Raw genomic sequence first — 24,874 nt, 5'->3', positions numbered from 1 at the left:
TGCATTTAGGGCATTTTGCAAGTTAAACAGCAGATAAACTGGGCACAAAGTGCAGCGCACGGCACAAAGAGGTGGTATTTAGACTCTGAATTAGTCATGGGTGTGTTTGGGCGGAACATAAATCAAACCAATCCGAGTGTCGTCTCCGCTCCCTTTAAGAGCCAGGAGCACCAGGACCTGATGCATATTAAACAGTGGCACTCGTCTTCAGTGAGGGACAGGGATGTGATCCTCGGCTGCTGGACCCTCTGCCCCGCCATTTCACAATCATCTGTCCATCAACAACTCTGTTTGACTGCATATGAAAAAATATACTGGTATTAAACTGAGGAGGAGGAGCTGCCTCCCTCTGTGTGTGCTGGGGGGCGGGTCATGAAGAGTATCATCCTGACCAGTAACGGTGGGATGAGAGGCAGAAATACGTCCTTAATGAGGAAAATGTTAGTGACATAACCTGCAGAGATCCTCCAGCAGCAGAAACAGTATGTGTATCTCTGCATGAACATGAGAATTTGCACACAAGGAACAGCTGATAAACTTCATTGATTATTTTAAACTCCTGACTCGTTTCCTTTGGAGAGTTTATAACTACAGCTTTTAGTTTTGTTGGTTAAATGAGCCATGATATTTGTGGATACAAATCATAAAATCAGTGTATGAGCGGTGTGCGCCCGCCTGTGTAGGAGCATCTAATGCGTCCTTTAAACAGCAGGAAACAGACTGCACCTTTGACTTCACACCAGCTTTTTGTTGGTCTACGTCGCTGTCACTTTCTGCTGCCTCAAGATAGCAATCTGCCATCAGTGCACCTGACCACCCCTCACTTTAAGACCAACACAACCAGGGGCGCACAGGTGGGGCAGGTACATTTGCTATTTACACAACATGGGCGCTGGCTAGAAAATGACAACTGCGTCAGTCTGAAACTAACAGTGACACCTGTGCTGCGCTGTGCGCCGCTTTGCCCCGAGTGTAAGATAGAGCCCATAGTGACAATACTGTAGGGATGACCATTGGTACGTAAACAAAACATTTAAACTGTGATTTTTGATAAATAATCATCAGTAATGTGGAAATAATGACTACAGTAAATGGGTAAAGGCAAGCATTAGAACACGTAGAACAGTCTGGTGACATCACTTTACTGTAACGCAGCCTTTAAACCAAGGAAAATACAACACTTATAACATATCACCATACAATGATATCAAAAATCTAAGATGATACATAGTCTCACATCATCATAATGATATAATCCCAGCCCTAAAATTGTCCATCGTGACTTATAAGTAAAATGATCCTAACTGCAGCATCTGTGTTGACAGGGGATGACAGACAGGGCAGATCTGTCAGTCACAACAGTAATGGGTCGTGCTTTCTGATATACATGTTTTTACACAGTAAACCTGTGCTGTCAGGGCTTCATGCAGCATGGAAATGTCTTGTCTGAGATAAAGACCAACCCTGTTATTATAATAATGAAGATGAACTTTAAGCTCAGGGCACAGGCTCAATATTACACAGTACACACTATATTTGATGAGACAAGTGTTACCAGTGTCATCTAATAAATTAGTGAAACACAATCTTTGATGCATCTTCACTCAATTTAGCAATTCTGTCCCAAAACATCATGTTACTTATCATCCACTAAGTGATACAACACGTTCCTTATTTTGTCTCGAGGATAGTAACGAATGAAAAACATTCCTTGACGCTGTGTTTTCTATGAGCAAGGCCAAAGAGTAAGTGGTGGCAAGATAATTATCCCTGCACTGAAACCCAAAACCTCTGCAACTGCAAAACAAGAACTCTTTGGTTAAACAGCTCAGACAGAGCCATCATTTTGGCTTTCATTGTGTTTTGGCTTGAGACACTAATGTGTTTTCAACTTTACATCATTTAGCCACTGACCAATGACCCATTTTGATTGCTCAAATCTCAATCTTGTCATTTTTCCACAAATCTGTAGTCCATCTTTGTAGAATATACTAATTTCCTGTCAATGACCAAAGTTAAGCTTTGGTGAAAATCTGCAGAAGCAAACACGGTTTTCTGAAATCATTCAGACTGATCACATGTTCCAGTAAAAAGTCTTTTGTTATGATGTTGCATTATGTAACTGAGGCTCAATTAGTTGTTCAGAGGGTGACATCCTAAATTATCTTTAGCTATTTAACAATGAGAGAATTCAGTGGATTCACTGGAAATTATTTTCCATATTTGGAGCTCTGTGTAAGGCTCTAGTTGTCTGTATTTGAATAAAAAGTGAAATAAAACAGTGAAAAATGGCCCAGTTCCAGACTTTGTAATTGTCCGCCCGGATTCAACTCATAGAAGTCGAACCAAAACCAACATTCCTACATGCATGTCATGCCACTGACCATAATTGTGTATTTGTGGAGATCTCTAGAAGCTTGACGCAGGCATCAAAAATTCTCAGATGGATAAAAAATATCATCATGAAATATGCTTTCAGTTCTGGTGATGAGTTATGTAGCGGTGGCACACTCCTTCCTCTCCATCTAAACTGATCTATTGCTGTCTCTTGTAATTTAGCGCTGACAAAATGAGCAGCTTCTCGATTTATTGAGCGTTCACTGCTAGTTGTGAATGATCGGAGGCTCATTTAACCAGAGAAGCTGATGAGGCAGATTTGTGTACAGCTGCCTCCTCCTGTGCTTCTCTCCTCATTTCATCCAATATCATTTCTATTATTCAAGTTTTTACAATGAAGAAGACATGTAGGAAGTGATGGAGGGCTCCGTCTGTCTGCAGTGCTCCTCCTCTTTGTTGCTGTCTGGCTGTGTGTCTCACGCCCTCAAAGGATTTGGTCTTTTTTGTTGCCATTAGCCCGGCGAGCTGATGATGAGTCATGCAGTGATATATAATTCATGGCGGTATTGGTTTTGTGTGTCTAAACGATGCTTATGGGTGAGGTGGAGGTAGCAGCAAAACAGGAACATCCCAGCCAGCCCTTCTCCTGCACTGAATTGCTAACTCTAAGTCAGCGAAAGGAAGGAAATAAAAGGAGAAATATTATCACTACTTTGTCTTCAGAGCTCAGAAAAAATGAGATGCATCCTGATACATAAAATGATAACGCCTTATGAAGCATTGTCTTTTGATATAATCCTGAATCTAATCTAAATATTTTCTTGTTCTAAACAACCCTTGTTAAATAAGGGCTGCACAATAAATCAAAATATTATCCAAATCACAATATGGCAAAGTGAAATATCCAAGTGGCAGAAGCTGCAGTTTTTTGTTAAAGTAAAATGTGACAAACAGCATTATGATGAAGTACTGTACATACTGTAGTGCTGCAGAGATGCCCCGGCCCACCAATTTAGTTTTCCAGATGTAAAGAAAAACATGTTTGTTTGGTTTAGACCCAACAAATCACATCACATCATCAGGTTCTACAGGTGAGGAGTTCCACATGTTAATCACCTGAAAAGAAAATGATTTTTGTCCCAATGAGGATTTATGTAAGGGCTCCTTACAATTCTCATTGGATGTTCCACGTTACTGAGCATCTGATACTTAAGAGTCTTGCACTTCTAGGAATCTGTAAGGAGTCTTTATGGATAGAGTGGTTCTGAGCTGTGGTCCAGATGCTTTTGACCCAGTTGCTGTTTGTCACAGGTCCATGATGAAACATATCATTTGGTGCACGCCAACTCTCCCCTCCTCTCCCCTAGCATGCTCGTGAATACCCCAGTGTTTACCTTAACCCTTCAAGGCCATCCAATAGACCAGCCCACTAGTTGCCGGGCAGATCTGAAACTATAATGAGTACATGTTTGCAGGTTGTGTCACTCTGACATGGGATCCTCCTTGTCTGACAGTCTGCCATGTTAGTGAGATACTGTAACAGGGCAGTGGGTTGGAATCAAATGTCCAGCAGTCATTCATAGGGGGTGACGAGGACACGGGTCGATGTCGATATCCTCCTGCCCTTCTAGACTTCCTGACTCCCCAGAGCCCCGAAATAATCCCCAACATGTTGGTCACAGTGAAGAAGTCCAAGATAGACACAGAAACAGAGAGGACAGCCCTGTTCCCACCAGACCTACAGTGAGTTTAATCCCCTGCAAATCTGTCTTTAATAGGATCCAACACTAATTAAGATATTAATGTGCTTTGATCAAGACAGAGGTCCTGTGATAATACTAATCCTGTGTGATTTAAATCAAACTCTGGGCTATAATTTCTCTTCCCTATGTTGCTTTTCCGAAGCAGGAAGTGAGGAAGCTCAACCTTTAACAACTGGGTAAGAAATGAACCAAGAGTGTTTCATCATCCTGTTGTTCCATAAAATTCGGAAGTTCGTTCATCAGTTCATTCACTCATAAATTATTTAACAGGGTTCCCAAAGGCCTTGGCTCTTTAGAAAGTTGTGGATTTTTAAAAAGTAGAAAAGGGTATTTTTAATAAAATGAATGGGTGTCCTTAAAAGTACTTGAAGACTTTTTTCTTGTAAATCAAAGTACAGCATCGAAATTCATCAGTGTGCCTCAAGATGTTGGAGGTTTGCTTTGTCAGAGCAGCAGTCTGAAATGAAAAGACTTCACTCTGATTTTGCCATTTTACAAGGTGAGACTGAAGGACATGACTTCACTTAAAACGTTTGAGTCCTTGGTTCCACTAGACAAAGTATTGAAAGTCATTAAGAAGAGCAGTGTGTGTAAACGTTTACATCCGTAAGCCTTCAAATACGGTTCAGGCCAAGGTCATATTAAAGTAATCAGGTTAACAGAGGTATCGGTGAGGACAGAGTGGACAGAGGTAGAGAGAGAACAATTGATGAGCAGAGTTGGAAGCCAACTAGAGAATGTGAAGAAGGCCGTGTGTGCCAGGTAGCCCATTTTCTTTGGCACTCTAATATAATGGTTATCGATGGAGCGTCCTAATCAGGCCGTAAAGAACCATTTCACCTACTTGTGCTGGAAACACTGCTGTCAGCAGAAGAAAGAGAGCGAGACACAGCAGCCAAAGAACCATTAGGCCAGTTACAGAAGGATCTTTATTTCTTCATGAATTCTTTAAATTCTGTCTGCAATGAACACTGTTTGGTATTCAGTCTACAGTCTCAGGTAGACTGTGAGGATCCTTTTTTTATCTTGAGCTCTTAGATCTAAGCCATTATTTAGTGATGGTGTGTGTCTCGTACCCCTTTCACATTGGACAAAAAGACCCACTAACACCTGCTAACATCTACAATTGACATTCATTCCCGCGTCGAATGACTCTGCAGTAGTCACAGGTGTTGATCGGCTCCAGCGCCGATCAGCAGTGATTGAACAATGACAACCAGGTGGATTTGCTAATTAACACTTGCTGAAGTTAAAGACTTGGTGTTTAAATACTTTTGTATCCATCTCAATTGAAGCAGTGCTCAAACATCATTAAGTCTGTGTTGAGTTTGAAGAGAGACTAAAGTAAAAAATATAAAAAGGTAAACTCTGTTGCATTGTCACTGGCCTTCATGCTACTTTCAACTGTTTCCTGTTTTCGGGCACATTCAGGATTTTGAATGTGACTCGGCAGACACAAAAAAGAAAGGCAAAGCGAGGGGAAAGTATTAGTAATTAATTATTATAATAATTTAATTTTATTATTAATTAGTAAATTGCTCACTTTAAGTGGGTTTGGCCTGGGGAATGAAGCTGCTCTGTAGTCTGGTGGTATGTCAGTGGATACTTCTGTATCTTTTGCCAGATGGCAGCAGGGTGAACAGACTGTGGTGGGTGTTATCTTATAGTATCCTTGACAATAGGGTCATTAAAAGATATATTATAGACAAGTGCAGAATCAAATTTTGTGATTGACCTTGTGCTGATGCAGAGGAGAACATACAGTGGTGGTGGGCAAAAGTCTCCATCCGCTTGTAAAGAACATGTTCATCATGTCAGTCTTCAGTTCCAGTGGTTTCTACAGCTCTCATGTTTCTGTGGTGAAATGAGTGGAACACAAACTACTTCTTCACAAAAACATTCATGAAGTTTGGTTCAGTAGTGAATTTATTATAGCTCTATATAGAGCAGACGTGCATTTGAATAGTTATTTCCTCCTAACTAGATGTCACCAGATACTTTGTGATGAAGGATAGCTCAACTTCACTTCCACAGATACAATCTAGTTTTGTGTCTTTTACTGTATCGTGTGTATTTCAGGACTCCACGTTCTCCATGGAGAGTGATGCCACAGCCCACTGGTCATTATGTCCCATGCAACATTACACAATGCAAGACAGAACTATTATGAGCATTGTTGGGTCGGACTGAGTTGGAGTTGGATTCATTCATGCAGCTGATGAAAAATAACCTCATGTTTGAGCTATTTGTGAATTTTGACATCATTGATGGATGGATGGATGGATGGATGGATGGTTGGATGGATGGATGGATGGATGGAAGGATGGCTGGATGGATGGATGGATCTGATTCCTCCATATATAACTCATGCGACTTAGTTATGTATTTGCTCTACACATAAAGCCTGCAGTGCCGTAGATCTGGGCTTAGAGCTGATCCTGGCCCGTGGCCCACATGTCAAGCTGTTTCATAGAGCAATATATTTCAATGAAGCAGGTGTTGTCCTCTTTTCCAGCTTAGCTTCAGAGTCACAAGATGTTTCTATACATGCTGTCATTTTAACCCTTGGACAATGACATCATGAGCAAAAAGTGATACTAGATGTGGATTCTAGCTTTAAAAAATGTATTACCCTGTGCCACCCTGTAACCCTGCTATCCTGCATTTACCAGACAGTCTAAATAAACCTGGATGAGGACATACGTCTCACAGTCAGGTCCACTTTGACAGAGTGAAGACAGTTGGAATTTGGTCTTGCATTTTTCCTCAGGAGTCAGTCTGTGATTGCGGTGTGTGTACGTCATGTAGAGTTACTGGCTTCAGTTCCCACTAGAACACACATCATACTGTAAGAGCTTTGGATCAAAGTGTCCACCCAAATAGAGTTCGAGCTTCATGTATTATTCATAGCCCCTATGTGCTTTTTAGTCTTGTTTGTTGCTAACAATGATGATGGAAGGACATGTATACTTGTGGAGGAATGCACTGAACAAATGCTTATCCAGCGCACACACAACGAAACACCTTGACCTCTCGACAGGTGTCAGCATCAGCTCTTGACTTACATAAACAGAGATAGATGGCAGCTTTGATGACAAGTTGTTTCTCTGCAAGGGAAATGGATGGCTGAGCAGGAATTCAAGCCTCTCCTCTGTCCACTCATCTCCTTCATCCTGACAAACACTCAGTCTCTCCTACAGTGTTCACTTTGTTTTGTTCTCTGCATTTGGTTTTGTGTTTTTCCTCCCTTTGTTGCCTACTCTCATAGAATATACTGACATGCTGTGATAGCGTAGTGGTAAATATAACAGTGTTTAATCTTTGTTCTCCAGCTTTTCATTGAAATGCACACAGCTAAAAAGTCAATACAGACATTTAAACTAAACCATTTTGATTCGTTGGATTGTGGAACCAAGCAGCCAATCAGTCTGGAGTGACTTTACATGCGCCAGGCCAAGAAATGCAACAGCACAGTCCCTGTTTGCTGTAGGAGATTACAGGCAGCAATCAAATACAGACACATACAGAATCACAGCGACAGTACTTTCTGTATGTAGTTCTATGTTTTAATTCCTGGTCAGCTGCTGACTATTTCACAACGAAAATAAAACTCTGAGCCGTGTGGGAGGAGAGCTGACCGTCTTTCATTCTGCTCGTTTTAGTTCTAAGCAGTACGTGTATTTTTCATAGATTGGCGATGCAAAAGCATAAAACCATGTTCGGCCAGTATCATTGGGCTTTTTCTCTGTCTGATAGTGCTGTGGAGAACTGAGACTGAATAAAACGCTGATGGGGCATTTATAAGAGTTACTTGCTACAGGGACAAAACAGACCGTAATGACAGTAACTTGAGGTGTTGTAAAGCACCACCTTGTTGAACTGAATGGCTACATATAATTAGTTTTCCCCACAATGTTACCTGCTCTTCTGGTCATTCACTGAACACTAGGTAGTGTTGGAGAATAAATCCAGTGGGTAGTTTGGAGTTTTTGAGTGAAGGTGTGTGTTTAGGCTGCAGCAGAAAGTTGAAACTGAATCTACCTTTTGGAGAAACAACACTTTGCAGTGACCAGACTGACTGGTCAACAGTGCTGTTGTATAAAATGAAACTATAAATACAGCCTACTACTAGATTTTCATGTTTTATTATGAGCCGTGGTGACATGAAACATTACAGTAGATGTCTGTGTGAAGCTCATTCTGTCATATAGGCCAGAAATGGATGGTGCCTCAAACAACCACCACGCCAATCACCACCACGCCTGATTTGGTTTCAATATAGTCTAACACATAATCGGGGTGCCACAAGTGTGGTGCAGCTTTCTCTCTTCAGGATGGGACATTTTGAAGTGCTAATACTTAATACCACTCATTTTTTAAAATAAATTAAAGGTTGGCCCATCCAAAATGCAGAGAGCCCTCAACAAAAGTCAAAAAATGTTTCATTCATTCAAGGGCAGAAATCTCAAAGAGGCTCAAATCCTGAGCAAATAACACCAAAAGTATCAACTGGCTAAAAAAGTCTTTTTTCTTTTCATTTTCGTGACTCCACCCTTCATGTTCAGACTGCTTCCTGGGATCTAAATGAATATTTCAGGTAAAAGACATTTATATGGAACGTCAAACTGTGCAAACTACACACACAACACTGGTAATGACATTGAGGGCAGCAGTGTTGTGTCCTTCTCTGTATCCAGCGTATGAATAATAGATTGGATCCAGGAAGTACAAACTGGCCGACCAACCCATCAGGTGGAGAGTCCTACCACATCCTGTACGCAGCTCTCTCTCTCTCTCTCTCTCTCTCTCTCTCTCTCTCTCTCTGTCTGTCACTATTTCTGTCTTTCTCTGCCTTTTGTGTGTCGTCACTTTGTTTTCTCCTCAGTCTTTGTCTCTGTCCGGCTCTCGTTCTCCAGCTCTTTCTTTCTCTCTCTGCCTCTTATGTTCTTCCCTCCCTCCCTCCCTCCCTCCATCCCTCTCCTCTCCTCTCCTCTCCTCTCCTCTCCTCTCCCTTTGTTTCCATCAGTTATAATCTATTGGAGAACCGACACAAAGAACCACGCCAGGCATGTCGGCGTCATTTTTAAAGGTGTACCGTCGGGATATTAGAGCATCAGATTACAGAGGATAAGGAACTTGACTCTGCTCCGCCAACAGAAGAAGGCTCAATATTTTACAAAAACACAGATGCTGTCTATCTCTTGTTGGTGGGACTTAACTCCATTACCATCACTCTGAGCTTTACAAACCTCCATCAGCGTGGATGATGCACTGCTAAGGCACAGGAAATTGACAGAAGACCCTTCGAAGCCTGAAGTATGGTTTTGTATGTGAGCTCCCAGGACTGTGGTGGGGGAGCTGGCAGCGGGGTGGTGGTTGCACTGAGGCCTGGCAGCGGGTCAGAAGGGGCCCCACACGGACTGTGGCGCTACGTGTGCTGCCAGAGGAGGCCCACACTGACTCTGACTTCATGTAGGTATACAAGAGTGATGGGAACAGACGCGTATAGGTGTTTTTTGTGCTGTCGGATGTTGAAGTCAACTAGAAAACTTTATTGTGGAAATAAGTATTCATGGAATTGTATTTAAGCATTCTTTATCTCTCCTGTGACACTGCTGTTTTTTTCTGATTAGTCCTTCGAACTATTATCTGCTGAGGAGATGATATATTAAAAACACTCCTTCCCTGAGGTGTACTTTAGTAGCACATAGTGGAATCATGACCAGCTTATAAGTGAAGTTCAGCCCAGTTTGTCTTGGTTCTGTCTGTCTTTGAATACTAGCTGCCTCTCATTAGCTTCACATTTGTGCCTTCTCTCTTTGCCCTGCCTGTTGTCTTCTGTTTTCTTCTTACCAGTTATTGTGCCAGATAGTGTTTTTGGATGGTGGCCAAGCCTAAGTGCTGTTGTGGGTCATTAAATCAATTCCTTCCAATTGAGGACAAAAGAAAAGAGACGGCACCTTGTGAGTCACTGTGTCCACTGGGTGTTGGGACGTTACACTTCCTTGTAGTGAAATGGTAAAATAATAGGATGCAGTAATAAAAAGCCGGGTTTAATAAGAAAATGAGGCTTAAATGAATGTGAGGCCGGCTGATCTGATCTTAAGTCTTCCCTCCTGAGCGGCTATCAGGGCTGTGGCCCTGCTAGGCTGCTGCCTGCGTTCTGTCATTAGCACATAAGCTCAATTAGAGCAGACAGTAACACAATTACACCCACAGGCAGCGGAAGATGGAGACGAGAGACCATGTCAGCAATTACAGTCGCAGATATTGACTGCCTGTGGACTCAGCTTAATTCAATAGTATTTCAATTCAGGCCGTACAAGAAGGAAACCATCACAATGGTAATAAGATGAGATCATTTCGATAATCATGGCAGATACAGTAGAGAGCTGGATGTAGAAATGATTATTCTGTGCTTCCTGGAGATGCGGCCAGTGTTGTACATTTTTCTGTTTCATTCAACGCCATTGTTAGAGGTCCAGAAGGTTCTGTGGCAGAAGTCCAGAAGGCACTGATGCAGAGGTCAGACTGCCTCACACACTTCCACTAAGTGCATGGGTGATGTTTCAAGCCATAAGTCTTCACTTCAATTCTCAACTGCTACTTACTTGTGAGATTTGTGAGTTGCAGAGTTTTGGAGTTATTGGTTATAGCTGAGTTTAAAAAAATTCAACAGCAATGTTTCTTTCCAGACATCATGACTGGAACCAGCTGTACCACCACTCAGATGGAAAGCATGCATCTACTCATGAACGATCGTCTCTTATGACAGCAATGGATGTAAACATTTATGGTGTCCTCCTCGGCTGAGCTGTAATGTTAGTTAGCTTAGCTAGCTTTGTTAGCTAGCCTCTCGTCCATGAGTAGATGCACACATCCTTCTGCAGCGGGATGAAAATAGTTCCTACATGGAACTGCTCACAACAAGGTCTGTTGATTAGCTGGAGGAACCGGTTCATTGTTTCTTCTCTAGTTCCACTGTATTCAAGAGAGGTCAGACATCTCCACAGCCCATATCCTCAAAACTCAGCAACTCGCACAAAAACAATTGGGCAGCCATTAATAAACCTGGGCAGCCATTAATAAGCCCAAACATTGATAAGACGTGATATTAACAGTACAGTTTGCTTGGCTGTGCATGTATGTAATTTCAACATCATCATCATCATCATCGTCATCATGACAGACACCTATTAAGTGGTGTTGGTGAGTCATCCAACACACACACACACACACACACATGTTTGCTGCTCAGGGGTTAAAACAAAGCTAACATAGATATTGGAGTCACAGACAGGTGTCTTTTACAAACGGCACTGTCAGGGTCTTTGCTTGACCCACATTTGCTTCTCTTGGTTTCATTTGGTCAGTGGGGCATGTGAGTGAGGATTACAGACGAAGGAAACACAAGAAAAAGTTATTTCTATTTCTGTTTTCACAATATCAGACAGGATTTTCTGTGCTGCTGCTGCTGCTGCAGTCAAATCTAGTCAGCTTAATCCAGATCCAAAACCCTCTGGTGTGTGTGCGTGCGTGTGCGTGTGCGTGTGCGTGTGCAGGTGTGTTTGGCTCTTTGGTACACAGAGGGGGAAAAAGTACCATGTTGGTCCATCTGGCCCGGCCCAGGTTCTGCAGAAGAGTTAGCTCATTAGTGGGTGTAAATGAGACAGTGATGTCTGGGTGTCTCTTGTTCTTGTGCCAAAGGCTGCTGAGGGCACGGCAGTGTGTGCTGTCAGTGTTTCAGGGTTTATGCTGGGGCTCTTCTAGGGCTGGGTGATATGGCCTTAAAATAATATTGTGATATTTTTAAGCTGTATCATATTACACGATTTACATCTCGATATTTTGAAATCTCCTCAAAAGCACTTCATACATTCAGGGACAGGGGAACAAAATCAAACAGCACAATATTTTTGATTTTGTACCTAGATATCGATATTAGAACCATATTGTAGGGATGTGTACTCAAAAAACACACAAAATATGAACACAATGAGATTTTTGATCAATAATTATCAGTAATGTAATGACTAAGTGGGTAAAGACAAGTATTAGGACAAGTTGAAGAGTCTGGTAAGAAAATAACATCACTTTACTGTAATGCAGCTGGTAAAACTGGGAAAAGACAACATTTATGTCATATAATGATATCCAAAATCTAAGACCATATATAGTCATATCATGATATTAATATAACATCAGTATATTGCCCTGGTTCATTTGGACCTTTTAAGGTATTCATCTATGTTGATTGTTATTCTCTGTGCAGGAGAAGCTGCTCAGTTACAGTCCAGTGGGCTGATATAAAGTTTAGTTCAGGCCCTCAGTGTGACTCCATCCAGTCTCTGTTGGTCTGTATACACAGAACCTTCACACTGTTGTACCTGCTCACTCTCCACTGATAAACTGGACTCTGACTGACTATGTTGAGAATTTAGTCTGTGCCGATTGGACCATCTCCTTCTATCACCACACAGGGTTAGAAGAGGGACCATATCAGTACCATACATAAAGAGTAAAACAAATCCATATATATATTTTAATACCTTACTTACTACTATTCTACTAAAACCTTATTGTTCATGTAAAAATACAAAGTAAAATTCACTATTTTACAACACTATGTAAACACAAACAGCTTTACAAGGCCTTTGTGAACAGTGTAAAATAAAAAATGTTAGCTGTTTCAACTCCTTCATATTAAGTGTCTTGTAAAATAAACAGTACACATGCCATGTGACTTCAGAGGATGTGACAGCAGAACAACTCTCCTCTTTGCACCTGAGACCTCCTGAATCCAAACAACCTGCAGATATTCTGCCAAATACTGTGTTGCCATGACAGCCAGCAGTGTCTCTCTGTTTCCTCCTGACCTGATTGGAGGCTTTTATACAGCTCTCTGCACTAATGACTCCATGTAACTTAGTTTTGATGAAAGTCAAAACTGGAAATTAGCTTTTGTGTGTTTTTTGTTTATTAAAATAACGCACAAGGAGTTGTGTTTCAGCCAGAAGGATGGTGATATGAGCTAACGGGAGCTGTCTGTGTGTGTCGCCCTCTACAGGCCCCACATTGCCCAGACAGGGTCCCCAGGTTCAGAATGGCCCCACACCAGAGGAGATGGACATGCAGAGAAGGTAAGGACCACGCAAACACAAATAGGGACTTTATGTTCTCACACTGAGTTAAATCAAATCAACCTTGCTGAGTTGATTTGTATTTTCCGTTCCCACTTCCCAGAATCAAGCAAAGCCATCACATGTAGAGTGTATGGAAGAGGGCTCTAAGAAGAGAGATCCTCGGCCCGATAAAGACAAAAGATCTGAACACGTGGGCCAATACTTCAAACATTGTGTGTGAATTTAAATGGAGAGTGTGTTCACCTTGTTTCTCTATCCTTGACACTACCTACATTTCTATTCTTTTTTTAGATCCATTCATTTCAAAGTAATATCATTCTCACCACCAAGCTGTCAGTGTCTAACACAGACTCACACACACACACAACCCTGCATGCTCGTAGTTGTTTTTCTTCCCCATACAAGGCCACTCTTTCCCTCAGGTAATAATGAGGCTCTGGAACAGCTAGAAAACACACCACACATGTATTCACACACACACACACACTCTCTCTGTCTCACATACACACAGACACAGAGCTGATATTAATGGAGGCCAGCTGTTGGCCAAGGTTTGGAACCTGTTCACCAGAAAGCTTGTTCAAGGATTTAATTAGAATAAATTACCAATACACATTCTTACATGCAAACACAGGAACATGGACACAGTGAAGTGTATGAACATGTTTACACACAGCCTCCAATTTCTTTACAAGCATGTCTGTGCACAGTGACAGCTGTGCACCCAGTCAGGGACAGTCCATGAACATTTTGAATAGAATAGCGAAGGTCAGAGCATTTTCTATTCAGCCTCCCCTGATCCCAACACACGACCACACACAGAGCTGTAAACATCTAACTTTAGTATCACTTACATGAGCCAAACAATGACGACTGATTTGGTAACCAGTTCAGAGAAAGGGCAGCTGGTGCACACCGTGTTGTAATGTCATGAAGGGCACCTAGACAACCTTAACACTGTGAGAACGTCAGTGTCCACTGCATCACAAACACATTTGAAGGAAATACTTAAAGGTACAATATGTAAGAATTTAAGTTCAAAACATTCAAGAATTAGCTAAAAGTATCAACGGAACGTGAACAAATAGCAGTTTTGACATTATGTCAACGGTATTCACATGTAGGGTTCCAGAGATATCTACTGAAGTTAGCATGCTAACCAGCTAGCCCCAGGCCTGAAAACCTCTTTCTCCCAGTGGTCGGGAAAAGTGGTGTAAACACCAATATTCTCCTGGTAGTCTGACTAGCTGCACAGCTAACTGAGCTAACAAGCTAACAGTTGTTCCTGTCATTGATGTATAAACAATATACAGTTAGCAGTTACTTTGGTTATATGCTGCCCCTTTTTGTATGAATTCAAGGTTCTTACATATAGCCCCTTTCAGTATATATAATAATAAATACGTGGAGATACGTAATGAATGCAGATGCTCCCATCATGGCAGGAGTGCTCTCTGATGGGAGGTCTGTGTCCGACCATTTCTGTAACCTTCTGAGACCTCTGAGCCGGACATTCAAACCCACCTCACGCTGTGACCAGCCTTCAGGCCAGCTGAGTGGATGAAGGGAGGAACCAGGGCCTGAACATCTTCTTTCATTTTTAGCACTACTATTTGTGTCATTCTTCATGTGTACAACCAAGTGCATCATTATTAATGACCATGAGAGACTGTCTGATCTGCCACTATCCAAATATTCACACAATATGGCAACTGGACCAGGTATAAACACTTTTAATGTCCAGCGTGGTCAGAGGACACCTCATAGAGACCGCCTCAGTCCTCTGAGGGTTAACTCAGGCAGCACTCTCCACCACCATCACTGAAACAGTCAATGAAGGAATATCTTTTGGAAGAATGCTGCTCATTAAAAGTAGGTCATCAAAGACTTCCAGCTGTTCTGGAGGTTGATGGTGGCCCTACGCCATTTACACTTAATCATTTTTTCATTTGTACATACAGTATAGAAGTCAAAATGATAAAAGGCAGATTGAGTGAATACATTTAAATCATCGACATTAAAAAGAAGAAATCATAGACTGATAATGATGAAGATGAACTGAGTGATGCAGCGCCTCCTAACCAAAACGAACACATACACTCACAGAGGGGACACTCACAGAGGGGCCACACTCACAGAGGGGCCACACTCACAGAGGGAACACTCACAGAGGGGACACTCACAGAGGGGCCACACTCACAGAGGGAACACTCACAGAGGGGACACTCACAGAGGGAACACTCACAGAGGGGCCACACTCACAGAGGGGACACACTCACAGAGGGGCCATACTCACAGAGGGGCCATACTCACACAGGGGACACACTCACAGAGGGGACACACTCACAGAGGGGCCATACTCACAGAGGGGCCATACTCACAGAGGGGCCACACTCACAGAGGGAACACTCACAGAGGGGCCACTCACAGAGGGGCCACACTCACAGAGGGAACACTCACAGAGGGGCCACTCACAGAGGGGCCACACTCACAGAGGGAACACTCACAGAGGGGCCACACTCACAGAGGGGACAGCCATCAGGATCAATATGGGGTTCAGTGTCTTGCTTCAGAATACTTGGCTGGGGATCAGACTAACACCCTCTGATTAGTGGACGACCTGCTTTACTTCCACCACAAAGATTTGTAAATGTGTAAATGAATGTGTGAAATTACTCAGATGTTTGCTCATTCACTAGAGACTCAACAGTTTACTCTGATAAAGTTTGACACTTCCCAGTCATCATCATTTTGCATTATCACTGCCAGGTGTTGTGTTCATGTCATATGGGATGAATGGCAGAGATGGAAAAGTAATAATGTTAATGACTTGGAGTTTAGTTTCATTAGACAACTTGCTTTGTGTCTCAGGCAGCACCTCTGTTGTATTTAGTGCCTTGTCTGATAGAGCTCTCAGGGAAACCTTAGTGTCTCAGTCGTACTTATGACTTGGATGTTGATGTGAACATTGTGTACAAGTTAGATGCACAATGACTCAAAATGACAACAACTTTTGCATATTTAAAGTGTGTGTATGTGTGTGTGTGTGTGTGTGTGTGTGTGTGTGTGTGTGTGTGTTGAGTTGTGACTTGTTGAAACGTTGCTCGATGACCCTTTCTCTGCTCTGCCTGTGTGAAAGCCATCATCACCCACACACACTCACCTGCTTTGCCTTTACAGTAGTTTAGTGTTCCCTTTGTTCTGATCTAGCCATCCTGTTCGGTAACAAGTTCATCTGAGTTCATTCGGGTCTGAATGGACCGGGTGTCAGTCTCAGCTGATCTGGAGCAAGGCACATTCCCTCCAGATGAATGATGCTAAAATATATAATTCATTCTGTCATTATTCAGACATGCAATCTCTATTTGTTCTTTTTCTTTGTCTCTCTCTGACACACATACTCACACACGAGTAGTAAAGCATTCTTCAGGTATGAGTCAGTGGTTCCTCTAATTGTGTTTGAGGTGAACTTGGATCTGCCAGGAGTTTTATAGACTCTGCAGGTCTGAGAGTGTGATGGATGTGGCTGCCAGCTCCCTCCTCCCTTCATCTCCGGTTCTTTCTTTTCCCTCCCTCTTGTTGCTTTCTGACTTTCACCCTTTTGTCTCTGTCTAGCTTCATTTGCCGTTCTTTTCCTCCTGCCCTCCTCCCTTCGCTCCCCCTTGGTTCCGGTCACGCTCCATATTTAGCAGTGGATGACAGACAGGCAAGCGAGTGGATCAGTGACTGAGGTCATCTGCTGATACAGAGGCCAGTATCAGCCTGCTGGGAGAGCGAGTAAAGGATGTGTAGAGCAGAGTGAGAACAGGGTGATGGAGGGAGAGGAGGAGTGTACAAATGAATTGGCAGCGTGCTCTCACATCAAGCCTTCTGCTTCTTTAAAAGGAAAGCTAACACATTGTAAGCTTTGGAAGATGCTGAAGGTGTGTCTGGCAAACTAACATCGTCAGGTTGTTTTTGAGCTCATCAGTATGCTGCTGTCAGTAATCCAGTCAGTTGTGTTGATTGTTTATTGGAAGTTTAAGGACTGAAAACATCTGCTCACTAACATCTGCTTGAAATTATTATCTAAGCTTTTAATCATAAACCTTTTTCAAAGCATTTCATGGATTTAATTTGTAACATAAAAACTTTGTAGTTTTGGCTGACCTCAAAGTTATTCTATTAACCACCTGTCCAAACAGTATCAAGTAGTACATTTGAATGCACAAGTATGCCCATATGCAGTGAGGTTCCTGACACATTAAAATCTGAAAGGACACTGTGAACTCACTATACATGCTTCCATGGGAAGCACCATACTTATCCCTGATAGTGCTCCATTGTGGACAACAAATCTGTATTGTAATAATTATAAAAGGAAACACTGTCAAGAAAGAAAAAAAAAATCTGCTGGTCACCTTTTCCAACCATCTGCACACTGTGTGCATATCTTAAACATCATGACTGATACTTGCTGCTGCAACAAGACCAACTTGTCAAAAATAATCAGCGCCGATGGATTCTGTATTTACTTGATGATGGATGATGCTTTGCCATTCAGGAGACGCGTCATGTTGAAACCGTGGAAATAAACCACGGTTTAGCTCATTTATATTTTGTAGACATACTGGACTCAGGGTTTATCAGTTGAATCGGATTTACTGTTCAATAAAAAGATTCAACTTTTCATGTTTTTTTCAGTTCAGCGCTACACTAAACTTCTTCATCAGCCTACATCAGTGTGTTTTACCTGCGGCCTCAGTCTCACATTTAACACCTTATTTATCAGATTTCCACGCAGTCAGAGAAAGTAAAAGTGTGCTTCCTACTTAAAGTTCAGTTATAAAATCCCAGCGCCACATGGAGTGTCTCTCCTGTCAGGCTCCTGACAGCGCTGTCAGAGCGGGGCCGGGGTCGACACATGTTGGGGCCCTAGGACAGATTACGGCTTCTCTCCTCTGTTAAATACCATCGCATGTTGTCAGTTTGATTTTTCTTTTTTTAACTAATTCAGCAGCTAATATAAAAGTACATTTATGTTTCCCTTTATATATAATTCCCCATTGAGATTATCCCTGTGCATTTCTGTTAGCTTCTCTGTTTCATCCTGTTTTTGTACTCTGATAAAATCAGTCTCCCACTGACTGACAGGCTCATCATCTCTCAGGGGGCAGCTGTAGATGTGCCAGTGTTTTGTTTTCAGATGTCGGATTTCATTTGTTGTTATTTGTTTAATCTTCAGATATATTTTTAACATACATGAATATAACCATGATAATAACCATGTAACATGAAACAGGAGGTTAACACTACAATTGGTAAATTGTAAAATTTCATTGGGTGACCAGCTGAGGGTTCTGAGGACTCATTATATTGAAAACCTAGCAACATCACTGCATATAGAGTGTCATGTAATTTATGTGAAACATGAAAAGCCTAAATATTCAGCTTCCTGCTTACATGATTTAACAGTATACTATACCTATTTAATTTAAATTTCTGCAGATACTTAGACCAGTACCAGAGCAGGGATTGGCCGATGATCAGGCAGGCTGATTATCAGGGCGACTATTCGGCATTTTCTCGAATATTAGTAAATGTGTTTTTTTATGTCCGACTGCTGATAAAATAATTTAATTTGAAAATACAATACATTTGCTCTTGGTTGGTTGGTTGCTGACAAACAAACCAACCAACAAAAAAAAAATACAAAAAATGAACACGGGCAAACACATAGCCTCTTTGGTGGAGGATATTAGAGAATTTCAGAATCGGCACCTTATACCGGTTGGGTGGGATTGGTCCCAGATCTACGCACTATGGCCCATCATGTATTTATTTACAGTGTATACAGTATTTCCTATGAAGTGTCACTTATCATCTTAACACCCTTATGAGACAAATTATCTTTACCTGTATCTAACTAGTTTAGCTGTCCTTAATCCAGATAGCAGAACATCACCAAGCACTGTGTGGATCACCCCTGGGCAAAAGTTTATGAACTCAGCACATTCACTGTGCCTGCTTCCAACGAACAGTCCAAAACCCAAACACGTAAGAAACCGGGACCAGCAAATGTTTGACACTTGACTAAAATAATTAAAAAAATATCAAAATGGTTGATATTGTACACATTGTTCTTTCACTGTTCAACCATCCTTTCATTCTGAGCTTCCACCATGGATTCTTAACCCTCTGAACACAGTTTCACAGACACATCTTAAAGGCACAATAGGGAAAATATTCTCTCGAAGATGTTTGTCAAATTATTTATAACCTTCCCTTTGATGACAGTAATGGGCTCACTCAACATGACCGCTCATGTTTTGGCTATGTCTTACTTCATTTAGTTACAATGCTTTTCATCAGGCATGTCACACTGAGCCATGGAGCCTGACATGGAGATGGAAGAAGAGAGAGAGGAAAGAAAAAGTTGGAGACATGGATGAGTGTTTACAAATGGGAGTGATAGTGATGATCCTCCTCTCCTCGTTCCTCTCTGCTTCATTGGAAAACATCAACTCACCAATGAAAGGACCACCTCATTCCTCAGTGACCACACATGTTCCATGAGACACACTCCACACTCATCAGTGTGGCCTCCTCCAGCTCACTGTGGGTCTTCACTCTGTGTGAGGAGTAGACATTGACATCATTCATCCATGGAGAGGATGGATAATTCAAATGTCTCTGTATTGGGGTGTTCCACAGGGTCACATAACAGTTAAATATGATGCACATCTTCCTCCACTTATTTATTCAACTACTCCTCCATTGCTTCTGTAATCCTCCTTTTCATCGAGAGGTAAAAGATGCCGTATCGCTCCAACAATGATTGATGGATTGATGGAAATATTCACTGCATGTGCGAGTGGATTCATGGATGACTGAGGGAAAGAGTGCGGATAAACCACCTGTTCAGAAATGCAGGGTACTACCCTCAGATTAAAAAGACATGAGCTGGAAATAATAGGCTGTGTGTATAAATAGACGTGTGGTGCGTGGGAGCAAGGGAGTGTGTGTTGGGAGAGAGAGGAAATGTGTTGCATCGTCTTGAATGAAAGAATGAAATGAAATAGAGGAAAAGAATGTGAATATATGTGTTAGATTTGTGTTAGCGTTTAGCTGCTGGTATTTAACACTCTCAGGGTGAAAACACCAGTAGCTGCTAACACGTGTTGACATCAGCATATATTCTTAAAGGTTTGATATGAACACACACACATCTTGCCCCTATAACCAATATGTTAGCTTGGCTTTGATAACAAGGTTGGGGTCTTATGTTAGTGGGACACATGACCCAGTGTGCAAGTGTGTGTGCATATATTGCACACTTGGACTAGATCCTCGCTAGAGTAGGTCCATATGGTCCATCTGGGCTCCTATCCATTCAAACAACATTTCCTGGTTCTGTGAGCCAATCGGGCGAGCTGCAGCATCCGGGCCAACAGATTTCGCCAGACTTCAGTGTCCCTGATGAATTAGCACAGTTGTCACTTGTGGCAAAGAGGCAAAACCATAATGTGACATCATTTTTGCTCAAGGAAAAAATGATTTAACATTCACGGCAATATAGCAGTGAAAATTTTAAATTCAAAAGTGATATCAACCAAAATATATAGCCACTGGCAGTGGAAAGTATGACATTGATTACTGCATTACCCTGCTCACTTATTTATTTGAAGGACGGATCTCTTTGTTGATTCTGGCTGCCTGTGTGGACAAAAGGAGTGAAAGAAAAACGCAACATATTTTCAATACTACTTTCCTTTTTCAAACACAGCTGTTTGTTGGATATCTGTAATATGACTGGTGAAACAAACTAAACTTTTTTTATTGCCATACCACCAGACTACAGAGCAGCGTCTTCCCTCAGGCATCCTCTGCACTCTGCCATGAAAAATAATTATAATGTTATAACTTCTCCGACCTGGATAAATTGGACTTCGACCCAGTGACAGGCATTAAGAATAACTATAATAACTATACAGGAAGACACAACCTTAGACTTGCTTTGAATTGGAAATGGATGCTACTTTTAAGAGCAACATTCTCCATGGACATACTGTATGTGAAACTTGAGCGTCTGAGTGTCATGAATTACATATTTAAATACTATATCTGGTGTTGTTTGTAGTTGTAGAAAGAGGGCATGGTTTGTGTCATAGCGTGTCATGAAGAACTCTGGATTAACCAATGGTTGGCTTGTGACTTGTCGTGGGTTGATGGTGACTGCATTATAGACACCTGACCATTAAGACTGGTAGGGACGGCTGCTACATTCTCACTTTCTGTGTTTAAATTTCTTGTAGTAGATGTTTCATTTCAGTCCACTCTGATCTATTTCTCCTTTCTTCCTTGTTGAGTTTTGTTATAATTTAGTCTCAAATGTGTGATGTAGTGTTGTTCTGTTTCATTACCACTGTTTAAGGTCAAATGGTTGGTTGGATAAATCCCTCAAGTTTGTCTTCACTGCAGCTTCTTTGGAGTGAAAAGTTGAATGTTCATGAGTGCTACATTATCTATCTTTAAGTAGTTCTTGCAAAGATTTGAGGTGTGTTTGGGCTCATTGTCTTGCTGCAGTATTAAATCATGTCAAATCATGGCTCAACTAAAGGTTTGTAAGATGGCAGCACAGAACTCTAAAACACTTTTAAGAAACAGGATCAGTTGTATCCAAAGTGTGACCACACACCTCAGAGGATCAGTACATCAAGCGTTGTTCCCTGAGAGTCAGATAAATAAAAAGTTCTATTTACTGAAGAGTCCAAGTTTGAGATTTAGTCAGTAACAGAAGGGTGTATGTAAGGAGACGAACAGGAGAGAGAATGATACCACAGTGTTTCAACCCACAGTGAAACATGGTGGTGGGAGTATTCCAGTCTGGGGCTGTTTTGCCTCCTCTGGAGTTGGACCTCTACACAGAATTGACTCCACCCTGACCAAGTAGAAGTACCGATCCATTATTCAGAGACATGATACACTCCCTGAAGAAAGATTCACACTGCAGCAGGATAATGAGCCCAAACACACTTCAAAGCTTTGACACAACTACTTGAAGACGAAGAATAAATAAAACGGTATTAAATTCTAGAAGAATGCAAAAGAGAATATTTTCACTAGTGGTCCCACTCTTCTGTCTCTGTGTATATACATATATACATATATGTATATATGTATATACACATACTGTATATATTGTTCATTTACATTTTCCCCCGACTATATGGTGCCTAATATAAATGGAGCTGCAAAATCATAGTTAAGTGCATAATAAAGGATTTATTAACCTTAATGTTCCCACTTTAGATCCAGTAGCTGCAGAAAAGCATAGTTAACTGTTAATAGGTAATAGAGTATTTATTAATATTAATAAGGCACTAATGTTAAGCTGTCTATAAACTGTAATAATAATAAATGCAATTATGCTATTATTAACCCTTATATATCTTAATTAATGTCAATAAGCATCTTATAAGGTCTAATAAATGGCTTATTTACTATTAATTAAAGCTTATAACAAGGACTTTAATATAAAGCTCAACTGTTTGTGTCCCTTCTCATCATTTGAGTATCTAATGTATACACTTAATAGCTGTTAATCTGAAGTGATGAAATGTATTGGAGAGCCTTTGCAAGCCTTTGATCTTCACAACCTTTCACTGCAGATCCTATTGTAACGTTATTTGCATTCTGTCTCTGCAGCCGCCCTCCTTCTCTTAATTTCGACAGTGAGACGTTTGATGTTTCCAATATTAACCCAAATCCTTTCTGACTCTGCCTCAGAGAGTCTTGAACTCAGTCATAGTAAGTTGTTGCAAAGAGGAAAAGGAATATGTGTGCATGTGCATGTGCATGTATGTCTGTGTGCAGGGATTCAGGCCGTGCCACCGCCCACACTCCCTTAGCAACGGTTTCCCCGGCAACTCTTGTCAGAAGGCAAGTGAGACGCCAGTTAAAGCGTGCAGGAGGCTTTTCACAGCTTTGAATCCTCTGACGTTTCCCTGCAAGGCAGAGAGCGACGTGGAGGGAAGAGAAACCTGTTTTAGGTTCTGCCATGAGAGGCAGTGCAGACAGGGCAAACACTGTCAATAGTTCGTATTTACATTATCTGCTCTAGATATTAGCTTTACACAAAAGACTTTTAGAAAATATAAAGGGTTAGTCTACTCAAATATGTATCTCCATAGATTTGAGAGGATTTGATAGAGGTGGCTGTAAAAAGTTTCTTGTTTGCTCAAACCGTGTTAGTTACAGTTGATTCCAATGGTCACAAAGTGCAAAAAAGTTTCTAATGTACTTACACAACGTCCACCTCCTCCCTGTCCATCCATATGCTCAGTATGTTTCAATCATTCTGTTGCCAAATAATGCAAATGTTCCTGTTCCTGAGGCTCCGTAGTCCAGTCAGAAGTAGAATATTTGGCTGTATTTTAGCAAAGTGTGTGTACTGTATACTGTACTGAACATACAGATGGAGCAAAGAGACATTATGATATCTTTTAGGCTACGAAACTGATCACTGTGGGACAAGTAAGTGACATTAATCGAGCCGACCACAGTTGCTGTTCAACAGAGGTTTTACAGCCATCTGTCAAGCCAACAGGAGGTTAGTGAAGAGTATCACTTGACACCCTCTCATGTACACTCATGCTGATCACCGCTGATACGCCACACCACAACTGAGAACAGTCTTTTCAGTGGCTTTCAAACTTTTTTCTGTCACTGTCCCCCCTTTGAATTCTGAAAAAGAAAACCAAATCGCATCTCCTCGACCCTCAGATTGTTTAGCTTTTTACAAGAACACTTGTAGGCAAAGTCGTCTTGAGGTAGAAATGTATTATTATCAAGAACATGAACTGAATGTTCCTTCTCACCCAAGATTCTACTTTTTTTTGCAAATGCAGTTTTTAAACGCAAAAGACACACAGAGTATCTCCTTCTTTCTCTTCTTCCCTGTCCATCTTGTGCTTTGCATGTTGTTTTGCTTCATTCCTATTCAGAGCACTCTTGTTCCCAAATGTCAGGATCATCGACCTTTTTCACAGCAATCACTTTGACTCATCATGTAGCAGGAGAGGCACAGGTGGAAGTAATGACATTAACGATGGCTCCCCTCCAGCAATTATTGCACTGCAGCAATTAGTGATCAGTTACACCTGTGTTCAGCAAGTCAACAAACCTGCTGTAAAATAAACAACACAGTTTACTTTTTCAACTTACTGGCTTTGGTTAGGGATGATGCCTCAGCCCATACCAGATAACAGATAACAGATCATTTCACATTCCTAACCTGTAGTTTATTCACGCCTGAATACGAGTACGAAAGGCTAAGATGTAGTGAGCAGAGATGGATGATTTAATTTTCCACAGCACTAATAAGAACGTGTAGACTTTCCCCTCTTTTCTAAAACCTAAATGGTAATTGTGTTGTCTTCTTCTGAAACTGTAACAAACATCCACACTGACAGGAACATGTTGGGCTCTAGTCTACACGGTGTGGTTCTACACAGGGGCAGCAGTTTGACATTATGAGTGCAACAGCTTACATCTGAAGGAGACAAATCATTCCTTTGAGGATGACAATGTAAACATCTTGGCCAGAGACGACAGATGGTTTGAAAGAGGAGTAAATGAATCCATCTATGT

At 41.5% G+C, this 24,874-nt stretch overlaps 1 protein-coding gene across 2 annotated transcripts in view; it reads left to right on the top strand.

Annotated features, from left to right (window-relative positions):
- The window catches only part of enah (ENAH actin regulator), a 145,138-nt gene that overhangs the window by 85,881 nt on the left and 34,383 nt on the right, over positions 1 to 24,874 (top strand). For both annotated transcript variants that reach the window (XM_073493553.1, XM_073493552.1), the window contains exon 4: positions 13,168 to 13,240. In XM_073493553.1, coding sequence (XP_073349654.1) covers positions 13,168 to 13,240 — 73 coding nt within the window. The remainder of the gene's footprint in view (positions 1 to 13,167; positions 13,241 to 24,874) is intronic.

The sequence above is a fragment of the Pagrus major genome, chromosome 22, assembly GCF_040436345.1.
Source record: "Pagrus major chromosome 22, Pma_NU_1.0".
Taxonomy (NCBI): domain Eukaryota; kingdom Metazoa; phylum Chordata; class Actinopteri; order Spariformes; family Sparidae; genus Pagrus; species Pagrus major.
The sequence above is the reverse complement of the archived record's forward strand: the minus strand, read 5'-3'. Positions and strand labels throughout refer to the sequence as shown.